Below are 13,771 nucleotides of genomic sequence, written 5' to 3'. Positions count from 1 at the left end.
GTAAAGTGTCTCTCCATAGCATGAACTAAATAAATGGAAACTAGTATAATAATTCTGAAACAAATTGTATTTGGTGGTGTCATTTGAGTACAGCACACTTTCAAAATGTCTAAGAAAAGGATCACTGAAGATCATAATGAAGTTTTTTTTCAAGCAAAGAATATGAACAAATATTTAACAGTAGGTATGCAGTTATTTTTAAGTGCATAAAAAAGGTATTCTCTGAGCTTTGCCCTTTAACATAGGCCATCTTGAAAAACACTGAAGATATTTTCCTCACTAACCATTCTTCTAATTTGAGGGCTGGGCCCTTGAATCACCCCAAGGGAGTGGGAGTGCCCAGGCTGTAAAGAGGACAAACAGAACAAAGGGAAATTCTCACTTCTGCTGTTTCCCAGAAGGGGAACAATGCAAGTTCAGGGAGACCAAAACTTTCCCTAGAAGCTCATTTCCCTCCAGGGAAAAATATGGGATGGTACATGTGGAGCTTTGGAATATAGATGAGTAAGAACAAACCATTCTTTCAGAACAAACTGAATGCTTTTGAGGTTTTAGAAGAAAACAGTGTATTATGAAAAATACAAAATATCAAAACCGTCTTGAAAAACTGAGCTTCTCTGCCAATTCACAGAATCAAATATACAAACAAAAGAAGTTGTGGTCACCATATTTTGACACGAGGCTTTGGTAACAAAAACAACTCTATACACATTCCTAACCTGAACCACAAACCAGTTTAAATCAAATCTAAGTGTGAGAGAACTTGAGAGGGTTTTAGGGACAGACTGTGGCTCAGGGAATGGCATGGTCAAAGGTCAGAGTGGTCTCTAGATAGCTGGCAGGAAATTCCACCAGGTGGCAGGCAGGGAGAGGTGCCATGTAAGTGAACATGCTTTAGTGTGTGTGTGTATCCAGAAATATTCATATATAAAAATTATATATATATAATTCCTAAGATTTGGTATCCCCTACTTTATCACCACCACCTTTACCACCAAACATAGGATGCCATCCCAATCTTGCCCAAGGCAAGCCTGAGGAGTGCTTGGAAATGGAAAAAGTCAAGGATTCTTGTGGTACATATGACTTGCCTAATTTAAAAAAAAAAATTGTGTTGGGCTATTACTTTATCAAATGTCACAAGCACTAGCTGAAAACAGCTTCATCATACTACCCTTCTTTTCCCGTAAGCAATTAATTCTACTTTTATTCTATCGAATATGGAAAAAGATGGGAAAAAAACACACATTCATCAATTACTTTATGTCAAATTACAAACTGAAGGCTTGCTATAAACGGTGAAGTTTTTCAAGTTCTGTTAACTCTATATTAACCTGACTCCCCCTCAAAACAAAGTGTCTCTATCTCAAACTCAATATGCCCCATCAATAAGAAAAAGTCTACTTACCACTTCAGCAGCAAAATCTTCCGGCTCATGCAAAATGATTGGAAGATTGCTAATAAAGCCAATTTCTCCATTTGCAATGTCTGGAGTAACCACCAAAGAAATATTTTGGATCTCCCCAAATCTAGGACTTATAGGTGGGATTGGGGGAACTATATTCACCAACTCCACAGCTTCCAACTGTAATAAACAGATAGAAAAACACCACACAAAATGAAAAGAAAAGAAATTTTTAACAAAATGTTTCAAGTCTCAATTGAATGAAAAGACAAGCATGGGTAAAGGCCACCAATAATCTGGCAACTTCCATCTCCTTCATTCATTATCCTAACTCAACCTCCTGCACTGTTCTCTTAACCTCTTTCTGCTTCTCAATTATGATTATTCCCAGGGTTCTTCCTGAGACCTTTACCTTACAATTTCACACCCACGCCCTAAAAATCTCTGGATCTCTCCTTCAAAATTCCAAATCCTTATAACTGCCACTGAATAGGACATAAATGTTGCAGAGACACCTTACAGATAGAATGCACACCAAAGAAACCACCATCTCTGCTCCATGTTGCACGATTTTCCCCAGTACCGCCATCCACTTTTCCTCCTTGTTGCCTGTACCCACCTACCTTGAGTTAAAGCCAAATATCAGCGAGTTGCCCACACCTCCCTCCTCCCTTCCACTGAACCACATCTCCAATCAAATCATTCACTCCTCCTCTCTGCCAGAAAAGATTCACTATCAGAAGACCATTCACAACTCCAAATGTGACTTAATATGTCTTTATGTTTAAAGAAATGCATCATGTGTCCCTGTGATTCATAAAAGTGACCTTCACTGTAACTTTCAAAGTTTTTCCTCATGTAGAAGTGCCTCGAACCATCATCACAAGAATCAAAATGCACTCGCTTTTAAAAACCAGTTAAAAAAATAAAACAAAATAAAAACCAGTTAAATATCCCTCTCCCCTAGGAAAATTTCCTTGGATTCTCCAGCCCTCTTTCTTCTATCTCTTCCTCAACTTCTACTACTACCCTCACTAAACTTAGAAATTCACTTTAAATTTCACATATTGCTTGTTTATCATCATTTCCCATGTTCCAGACTTTTACTTCCCAACAGGACTACAGAACTCTCGTGGATCTGTGTCCTTCTCAATATTTTCCTGAAACATGACATAGACCCGTAAGTACAGCAGCTACACAATAAATGTGTTGATTTACCCCTACAACACAAAATGAACTCTCTACAAATCCTGATACATCAAAATCTTCAACTTTCAAAAACCCAACTTATCAATCCTCACAGTGTTCATGTGACTGCAGGAATAGACAGTCATTATAGGATTGCAAAAAGCATAGAGATTTTGGGTTAAAAAGCAACTGTAAACTTAATGGAGCGTTATGGATCTCCCCCTTATCAGGGCCCTCTGTTAGGCTTTGTAATGTGGCTACAAAGCCACCACGTAACCAGCAGCAGACACTGGTGATTGAAGTTGGTTTTCCACTGGTGGACAAGGACTAAACTGATATTGCACATACGCTCACATTTTCTGATGAACAGTGTACGTTTTAAGGGCAAAAGTAAATGCTATTTAAATGTAACACACTTTGCTTTGAAAGTCATATACAGGAGAAGAATACCAAAAGTTCCATAATTGGTAAATATTCACTTCACTTGAGTAAAAGAAAAAAAGACAAATCAAACTAATTTTGCCAAATATTGGTATGTAGACTGAATCAAGTAAAATAAAACATTCAGTTCTGCAGGATACTGCATTTACTTAATAAAATAAATGAAATGTGAAAATAAATAGTTAAAACCACATAACTGTTATTCTTCTACAGAAAAATAATATACATACATATATATGTATTTATCTTTAAAGAGAGCACAAAAATTTAAAAATAAAAATATATATTTGAATGGCATATAAAGTGCATACTGGTTAGAGGCAAAGACTTGAAAACATAATGGTCCTGTGTGAGTCAGAACGTGTTCGTGAATGAACACTCTCATCCCTATATATTCACAGAGAGTCAAACTGATAACACTGTTGAAAACATCAAGGGGGGTAAAAACAACATATTTTACTTCGAATCTTCTCAAAAAGAAGACTCATATTCTACTTAAATTTATCAAAACAGTTACAGCACTAATTCTAAACATAGTGTTTTTGAAAACTAAGAAGAAAGAAGATATAGAAGGCCATGAAATGAACTGATCAAAAAGAAAATGCTAATTTTCCATGGCTTACTTCCTAGTCTCCAAGCCTTTTTTGTCTGGGTTCCTTAAGCATCTGCTAAATCAGACTACTCCATTCATAGTCGTTCTTTGCTTTCAGACAGTTTGCAAGGGGGACAGCACATTAGTAACCCCATGCCTGCCAAAAGCTGTATCCCAGACTAACGTATTTAGCTGAGAGGGTCACTAAAGAATAAGAAGCTCATGTCTCTGATTCTCCTTTCTTCAGTTTCATTCAGATTTCCATGCAGAGTCTGATGCCTCCTATTCTAAAGTTGCTCATCCATTATGTACTATACAAACTACACAACCTTTTAATTCCAACCAGCCTTCCAGAGCCAACAGCTGTTCTGAACCTTAAGGAACTGTGTCAGTGACTAATAATGCCCTTTCTTCCTAAAGTGTTAAAATGACCGTCTGCACTATAAGACCTTTCTTATTCAACTGAATATAGAGATAGATAAAAATTGAGCCTGGAATTAGTACAAACAGATTTCTAACCCACGATCACCAAAATTCAGATATTCTTCAAGTTTCTCCTTACTTTTCGAGTGTTATAAAAAATAAACTCTGTCATGTTTATATTTATGCTTCAGTTGCTCAGTCATGTCTGACTCTTTGCGACCCCATGGACTGCAGCATGCCAGGCCTCCCTGTCCTTCACTATCTCCCAGAGCTTGCTCAAACTCATGTCTACTGAGTCAGTGATGCCATCCAACCATCTCATCCTCTGTCATCCCCTTCTCCTCCTGCCTTCAATCGTTCCCAGCATCCAGGTCTTTTCTAATGAGTCAGTTCTTCACATCAGGTGGCCACAGTACTGGAGTTTCAGCTTCAGCATCAGTCCTTCCAATGAACATTCAGGACTGATTTCCTTGAGGATTTACTGGTTTGATCTCCTTGCAATCCAAGAGACTCTCAAGAGTCTTCTCCAACACCACAGTTCAGAAGCATCAATTCTTAGGCACTCAGCCTTCTTTATGGTCCAACTCTCACATCCATACATGACTATTGGAAAAATAATAGCTTTGACCTTTGTCAACAATGTCTCTGCTTTGTAATACGCTGTCTAGGTTTGTCATAGCTTTTCTTCCACGGAGCAAACATCTTTTAACTTCATGGCTGCAGTCACCATCTGCAGTGATTTTGGAGCCCAAGAAAATAAAGTCTGTCACTCTTTCCATTGTTTCCCCATCTATCTGCCATGAAGTGATAGGTCTGGATGCTATGATCTTCATTTTTTGAATGTTGAGTTTTAAGCCAGCTTTTTCACTGGTCATGCTCATATAAGAGGCTGAAATAAAATCACTAGAGTAATTCTGACCAGTTGAAGATTTTTAACAGAGTTTTGTTTACATAGGGATTCTGCAGCCATGTGGACAGAGATATTGGATGTCTTCAGAGGCTAAAAGTTCAATATAAAGGTTACTAACACTGGCATAAACATAGGGTGTCTCTTGTTCTTCAGTCGCTTAGTTGCATCCAACTCTTTGCGACCCCATGGACTGCAGCACCCGAGGCTTCCTGTGCTTCACTATCTCCCGGAGTTTGCTCAAACTCAGGTCCATTGAGTCAGTAATGCCATCCAACCATCTCATCCTCTGTCACCCTCTTCTTCTCCTGCCCTCAACTCTTCCTAGCCACAGTAAAAACTGGTTTTGAGGCAGCGTAAGAAAACAAATCAGAAATGGAAAACAGAAAAGTTCTCTACAATTCAAAATCAGTACTCTGCATCATCAATTCTCAATCACGGGTCACGTCAATCAGTTCATCAATTCTCGGGTCACGTCACTGCAACTACTACAGGAATTCCAGGGCTCCATGAAAGCAAAATCAACTGTGTAAAATCCTGCCTTCATTTCACTTGTTTTAGTAATTTCTTTCTCATATGAGTTTTGACCTAGCCAAGATCAGAGGCAAAGGGAGAACTGAATACTGAGATTCTAGGGACCAAAACACCTTAAACATACATGCTATGAATTGAATGCTTATATCCCCACCCCTAGAATTCATACATTGAAACCCTTATGCCCAATATGATAGTATTTGAAGATGGGACCTTTGGGAGGCAACCAGGTTGTAAGAGTAGAACCCTCATGATGAGGTTTGTGCCCTTATAAGGAGAAACACCAAAGAATTTGGATCCTGTCTCTCTGTACCACGTGAGCACTCAGCAAAAAGACATCATTTCTGCACACCAGGAAGGGGATTCTCCCCAAGAGTCTGATCTCACACCTGATGTCTGATGTTTAAGCCATGACCCAGTCTGTGGCAATCTTTACAACAGCCTGAACTGACCAAGACAACGTCTACTAATGAGAAGGCTGTGAAAGGACACCAATAGCAGAGAAGGCAAAAAAGTGCCCCTGGTGGTCCAGTGGATAAGAACCCGCCTGCCAGTGCAGAGGATACGGATTCGGTCCCTGGCCTGGGAAGATCTCACATGGCATGGGGCAACTAAGCCTGTGTGCCGCCAACTATTGAGCCTGTGCTGTAGAGCCAGGGAACTGCAACTACGGAAGCCCGTGTGCCTGTGCTCAGTAACAAGAGAAGCCACCACGAGAAGTCTGTGCACGGCAAATACAGAGTAGCCCCCCGTCACCACAACTAGAGAAAGCCCACAGAAAGTGACAGTGAAGTCGCTCAGTCGTGTCCGACTCTTTGCGACCCTCATGGACTGTAGCCTACCAAACTTCTCCGTCCATGGGATTTTCCAGGCAAGAGTATTGGAGTGGGGTGCCATTTCCTTCTCTAGGGGATATTCCCAACCCAGGCATTGAGCCTGGGTCTCCCGCATTGTAGGCAGACACTTTTATCATCTAAACACCCAGGGAAAGCCCATGCACAGCTACAAAAACCCAGCGCAGCCATAAATAAATAAAGTTACAACATGTTTTTCAGAAGGCCAAACTTAAAGGTTTTTAAAACTTTCTAAGTATATCTCTAAATGTGCTCTGGCAGCAGTATTCTCAGAGAAGGCACTGGCACCCCACTCCAGTACTCTTGCCTGGAAAACCCCATGGACAGAGGAGCCTGGTAGGTTGTAGTCCATGGGGTCACAAAGAGTCGGACACGAATGAGCGACTTCATTTTCACTTTTCACTTTCATGAGTGGGAGAAGGAAATGGCAACCCACTCCAGTGTTCTTGCCTGGAGAATCCCAGGGACGGAGGAGCCTGGTGGGCTGCCGTCTATGGGGTCGCACAGAGTCAGACACGACTGAAGTGACTTGACGGCAGCAGCAGTATTCTAAATTGCCTTAACTTCTTGTTCAACAGGGCCAGGACCACGGGCTTGACCACTTGCTTAATTTCACTTCACAGATTCAGATCCACCACTGTCTGGCCATTCATCTCACAAGAGCATTCTACCAGTGGTGGGGGGAACAGAATTCTGTTCACCCATCATCCCAAGAAGAGAAATTCAAGGGTCCTCTAAAAAGTGGGTTATCCTCATAGACAGAAGGGTGCATCATATAATAATTTACTCATTATGAGGAGACACAACAGAATAATAGTAATAACAATAAAGATGAAATACAGATCTCCCACCACTAGGGACAAAACCTTGGGATACTGACAAAAGGTCTCCCTGTACATAGACATATTGCAAAAAGTCATCCCTACATACTGACAAATCATATACCCCTTAACAGAGCACTCACTAGACACCTCCATTGCTGCTGCTGCTAAGTCTCTTCAGTCATGTCCAACTCTGTGCGATCCCACAGATGGCAGCCCACCAGGCTCCCCTGTCCCTGGGATTCTCCAGGCAAGAACACTGGAGTGGGTTGCCATTTCCTTCTCCAATGCATGAAAGTAAAAAGTGAAAGTGAAGTCGCTCAGTCGTGTCTGACTCTTCGCGACCCCATGGACTGCAGCCTACCAGGCTCCTCTACCCATGGGATTTTCCAGGCAAGAGTACTGGAGTGGCTTCCCATTGCCTTCTCCGAGACACCACCACTAGAAGTCCTCAATTAATGCACAAACCATACAAACCCAAGAAGTAAACCAGCTCAAAAAAAAAAAAAAGATAAAAAAATCTTCAGAATAAAATGGCCCAACCCATCAACTGCTAAGCAAGGTATGACACAGCCATGAGAAAGTTAGTCTAAAGGCAAATGAATTCTTCTCCTCAAACTTCTCATTAGCTACTCTGGAAGCTAAAAGAGAATACCTTTCAAGCTCTTAAGAAGAAATTATTTTAATCTAGAAATTCCTATAAGCCAGGAACCAATGTATGAAGTTTCACTAAGCTCAAAGGTTCAAGAAGTTTACCTGGCACATACTTTTTCTGCTCATGTATTTGAGGATACATATGTTACAACAAAACTAAAACACAATCCAAGAAATAAGATGCAAGAAATCAAGAAAATTAAGGAGTTAGTAAAACAGTCACAAGCAGCATGTGAGAAGCAAGTTGGAGAAAGCAGCTGGCACAGCTAAATTCAGCATTCAACACATGTAAGACAGCTTGGAAGGACTGATACTAAAAATCCAATACTGGCCACCTGATGTGAAGAGCCAACTCATTCGAAAAGACCCTGATGTTGGGAAAGACTGAGGGCAGGAGGAGAAGAGGGAACAGAGGATCAGATGGTTGGATGGCACCATCAACTCAATGGACATGAATCTGAGCAAACTCCAGGAGATAGTGAAGGGCAGGGAAACCTGGCATGCTGCAATCCATGGGGTCACAAAGAACTGGATACAATTTATCGACTGCACAATAACGACAGCTGGATGGAAGACCTAATTTGGTAAGAATGGCATATAAAAGGGGGCAGTCAACTCCAGAGAAAGCAGTAATAAACTAGTAAAACAAAGCTAGGGAAAAATATGAAACAAACTTAAATATCCCATGGTTCAAAGAAATTGACAAAATATGAGATTTCATTTCATATTACTTCAATTAGCAAAATATATGGTAACAGATTATACATTCCTTCCTTATTGCTCTATTCATACTATCTGAAATTTATAAATTTAGTTACATAATCAAAATTTGCTAAGCACCCTTTATTACTTTCTGATTTTCAAAATCAATCAATAGCAACCATATGGATAATACAACTATAGTATTGTGAGTACAGATGTATCAAACTTTGGCAATAAAAACAATACTTTGGTTTGGACTTCCCCAGCAGTCCACCGGTTACGACTCCACACTTCCACTGCAAGGGGCACGGGTCTGATCCACGGTCAGGGAACTAAGATTCCGCATGCCAAGCCATATGGCCAAAAAACTTAAATTAAAAAAATGTTTAAGTAATGCTTTGGTTAATAAAAGTTAAGAAATAAAAGAAGTAAGATAGAAAAATGTTATGAGCTTTATTTCTTATTAAGTAATAAAAGTCCAAAGACTACCTATGTTAACAGGTTTTTTTGGTATACTATTTAAAAGTATCTACACAATTTTCTGTCATATTGCTTTTTTCATTTCTGAATGCCTTCCCTGTAATATCCATCATGAAAAACTTATTTATTCTACAATCCAAATTTCTATGTCATATTTTCCCAAATCAATTCAAAAGAATGACAGGCTTCTCACTGGCTCTCTCCCGGCCCTCCCCTACTCACAGTTCATGAATAACTCCATTATATCATGAATTATACTGACCTACATTTCATATCTGACCTGCTTTTATTATTGGCTAATTAAAACACTGACCTTAGTATGTCTGATCTGCTTTTATTATCTCATAATTAAAACACTGATCTTAGTACAACGCTTGTTTTATTCATCCTTATACACCTGAGGGGCAGACAGTTTCTCTTTAGATTCCCTACATAACTTTCAGTAAGCAACAGAATCCAAAATATAAATAAGGATAAAATAATGACTAATTAACTCTTTCACTCAGGTAAGGACACTTGCGGCTGAACCAAAGTTGAGATTATTTTAATCATTAAAGTACCTGTACTAAAAAGTGGGCTCCATTTTGAAGGAATGCATCATTTCTTATTGGCAATTTTATAGTGACTTGGGTTTTCTGTTCTGGAAAAATGAGACTGCTTCTCCTGGATATATTTAAGATGCCATCTTTTGCTCGCAAAGGGTCCACAGCTCCAGCAGGAATATAAAATGCAGAATAAAATATCTTCACATCTCCTTTAGTTCCTCCCAGTCTTGTAAGACTCAAGGATAAACATCGTTCACCTGGGCTACTTTCAATCTTCTGGTTTTCCACAGGAAAAAATGTTATTAGGCCATAAACATCATCACTATCCTGAATGTAGAACAAAAGCTGCAGGTAAAGGAATAAAACATTAAAGTGCAGAATTCTCACATCGGAGATCACCAAGCTGTTTACTTCCTAGGCTATTTTGAATTTTAATCTATAATTCTGTATCATATACAAAAATGATTACTCATATAAGTAATAGCATAAAAGAGGAACTGGGCTTCCCAGGTGGCTCAGTCGTAAAGAATCCGCCTGCCAATGCAGGAGATGCACGTTCGACCCCTGAGTTGGAAAGATCCCAGCTGAGTTGAGAACAGAAAATTGCAACCCACTCCAGTATTCTTGCCTGGGAAATCCCCAGACAGAGGAGACTGGCAGGCTACGGTCTATGGGGTCGCAAAAGAGCTGGACACGACTTAGCGACAACAACAACAAAAAGAAGATGAGTTAAAAACACATTTGAAAACTCTGTGGAATTTTTTTCAAGAACAAACTTTTTATTTACAGATGGGACAACCTTCAGCAAGAGAATTAACCACCACTTCCAAAACCCATGCTCTTCCTGTCACATCACACTAAACATATATAAGATGTGTATGATCAAACTCTTTGTCTGTTCGAGAGCACAGAAGTATTTCTACAAGCAAAGCATAGCAAGAGACCTACCTCCGCTGGTTCGCTCACTTCTGCACCTCCTCGTATCGTATGAGGTAGAATCTGAAGTAGGTAAGCTTCTGCCTCTTCTGGGAGATCATCATTAATGACAGTGAGAGGAACTGATGCCAACATCTGCCCTTGTGCAAAATGGAGAACTCCAGACCTTGGCCTGATATCTGTCGTTACTGGTGAGGGATCACTGCTATTGCGTGTCAGCACCCAGTTCACGGAAACGTTTCCATGAGTGCCACCATTTCTAACCACTGTAATTTCTTCAAATCTGGAAGAAAGATGATATGGTCACATAATACACTCTATTTCCCCTGAAATGGGCATTTTCAACACCAAGTTGGCCACTAGCCACTGGTAAGCAGAATCCAAACCATAAAGAATGACTGTTTTTAATATGAAGGAGTAGGTATGAAGATGTGCCCTAGGAAACTACCATAACATGAATTAACTTGCATATTTAAATACATGTTTTAAGTATCACTCCCCAGATAAGAAAGAAACCAGTGAGACCATGGTTGAGGAAATGACACATATCCTTAACAGTTCAGCACTGTGTCCAACACCACAAATATCAAATCTTGGAATACTATATTAAAATAACTGCAGAAATACAAGGTTTAAAATAAATCCTACCTTGTTGTTGTATCTTCATCAATTATAACTGTCCTTTCAAACAAGACGCTGTTGAATGAGATGACACCGTAAGGTTTGTCATTTGGCTTAATGGTGACTTGTACAACAGAAAGGCCTAACAGCACAGCATCTCCCCATAAAGTATCTTTTAGTAACATAACTTGAAACGATTCAGCAATCTCTGGTATGGCATCATCCACTATTTGAAATTTCAGGTGTGATTCATAAATAAAAGGTGGAAAAACAATAGTTGTGTTTGGCTGAAGATCAATGAAGTCTAAATTTTGCTGGGCATGTGCTGTTGAATTCCCAGTTATAATAGCATAACTGATAGAAACTTCACAGTCATCAGATCCAATCAGATTTCCACTGTCATCTTTTCCACGAACCACTGGAATTGTGAGTACGTGGTCTTCCTCGGGTACCAAATAAACATTCTGAATGAATCTCACAGGACTGTCATTTTTCTTAATGATGATCTCAACTGAGCTCCTGGAGGTATTGATCTCAGCTCCCCCTTCTACACTTTTCAGTTGAATCAAAAATATTTCATCGTTTTCTGGTACCTGTCAGAGAAATACAAGCAATGGCAAAACATCCATAGCTCAAACACCTGCAAAACACACAGTGTAAAAAGCACTTACACTTCAACGCAATTTCACAGAAATTAAAAAAAAAAATCTTTAACTGAAAGGAGCAGATAAGGAGGGTTGTTCACTGTCTATTTACTAAACTATTTTCCAAAGGTAAATAACATATTTTAGATAAAGCAATGATATGAATAAGAAATGAAGTATCAGCATAATGACTTTCAACCCTGATCAATCCCTAGAGAACTAAAGATCTGACAGAAAATCAAGTTCTTATTAGTTTCATCAGGTGTGCAGGATCAGAAGCAACATTCAAGGTCTAGTATTTAAGAATTTGGTAGACTACAATAAACACCACACACGAATTGTTAGTTTTTCTATCATATCAATTACTCTTGCTTCTAAGCAGCTTCTGTCTCAAGATTTAACCATGATATCAATTATATGATTTTCAAAATACGTACCATGTATCTCTGAGAAACAAGCTATAAGAGTCACTTTAGGCAAAATGATGACACTGTTAAAATGAAACTTTTTTCTAACTACATAGAAATCCCAGGGATAATCTCTACTGTGCTATTTGAATTTTCACTTCACTATAAATGAATGAAAGTGAAATAATATATACTTTTACCTCCATCAATAGAAATTTAAGAAGTAAAGCTATTTATCTCAAAAAAGAAAATGCAATGGTTTGACTGAAGATCTTTTTCCTTCAAACTTTATTGAGGAATAATTAAAAAATATAACTAATATATTTATGGGTACAATATGATGATTTGATATACATATATATTGTGATTACAAAGTTCAAGATATTAACAAATCCATCACCTCACACAGTTAATTCTATGTATGTATGTGTGGAGAGAATGCCTAAGCCCTACTCTCAGTAACTCTGAAGTACAGAATACTATATTATTAACTATAGTCTTTTAAACTTACAATTAAAATATATAATTAATCACTGCTTCCAAATTATAACCTGCTCAATGTTCCAGGTTCTAAAAATGGTTTTTGCTAGCTTTCACAACCAGTGAGCTAGAGCTATCAGCACTATTTAATATTTGACTTTTTCAAGAGAAATACTCTTTTCTAATAATGTCTTATAATTCATCTTTTTGGGGATTTGTTGTGATTTAGATGATTTTTTGTGGGAGGGTAGACAGATAAATTCCCAGCTATCCCTTTTCTTCTGGTATTACTGCTAAGGTTATTGTATTAAAAGGCATATTTTCTTTTGATTAGCTCATAAGGAACATCCCTGTATATACTGTTCAAATTCACTCTTTCCTTGCCAGTTAAACTAGCCATGTCATATATCTCAATCCTTGGTAGCTTCATTGTGAAATTGAAAATAATAAAAGCCTTCCTATGAATGTGAACATTTAAAACATCCAAACAAATAAATATCAATTGCAACAGAATTTTCTTTGCTTTTATAGTAATACATTTATGCTGGGTAAGTAATACTATACCTGCTCAAAACTGCAATGACTAGCAAAATCAATCACCAAAGTTTGCAAAATGCAGAAATGCTTGTATTGAGTGTGGCTGTCAGTTGCATTCAAGTTCATCGCCCTTTAGATATACAACTTAATGTGAATTAAATAAGGTAAATATTAACAAGATCTATTTCAAAATAGGCATTAACAGCTATGGCATATCTGGCTGCAGTACATTACTTTATATATGACTGTGCTTTTGAATAATTTCAAATACTGAACACAACTTAATACTTGACATAATATTCTCTAACACGACTGTAATACAGAGAGCCCTTGTTCCTTTTAAGCATTTAACACATCCTACCTCATCATCAAGTACTGTCAAGTTATAAGCTACTGTTGCTTTGCCTGGAGGAAAAGTGATATTTCCTTTAACTGGACTTAAATCTTCTTCAGGTGGATATGGGCCACCCACTACCTGCAAAGAAACATGGTGCCATCAATAAACAAAACGTTTCATTAGAGTAAGAAAGCATTACTGTGATATAAACTGGAAAACTTACTTTAAAATGTTTTGCAAGAAGAATGACACTAACCTGTATT

General features: G+C 38.5%; 1 protein-coding gene across 1 annotated transcript in view; it reads right to left on the bottom strand.

Moving 5' to 3' along the window:
* ADGRV1 (adhesion G protein-coupled receptor V1) overlaps positions 1–13,771 on the bottom strand; it is a 566,629-nt gene that overhangs the window by 514,761 nt on the left and 38,097 nt on the right. The window contains exons 6-10 of the mRNA XM_069590116.1: positions 13,533–13,646; positions 11,131–11,696; positions 10,495–10,765; positions 9,562–9,891; positions 1,409–1,585 (exon numbers count right to left, since the gene is read on the bottom strand). Of these exons, the coding sequence (XP_069446217.1) occupies positions 1,409–1,585; positions 9,562–9,891; positions 10,495–10,765; positions 11,131–11,696; positions 13,533–13,646 (1,458 nt within the window). The remainder of the gene's footprint in view (positions 1–1,408; positions 1,586–9,561; positions 9,892–10,494; positions 10,766–11,130; positions 11,697–13,532; positions 13,647–13,771) is intronic.

The sequence above is a fragment of the Ovis canadensis genome, chromosome 5 (genome assembly GCF_042477335.2).
Source record: "Ovis canadensis isolate MfBH-ARS-UI-01 breed Bighorn chromosome 5, ARS-UI_OviCan_v2, whole genome shotgun sequence".
Lineage (NCBI taxonomy): Eukaryota > Metazoa > Chordata > Mammalia > Artiodactyla > Bovidae > Ovis > Ovis canadensis.
The sequence above is the reverse complement of the archived record's forward strand: the minus strand, read 5'-3'. Positions and strand labels throughout refer to the sequence as shown.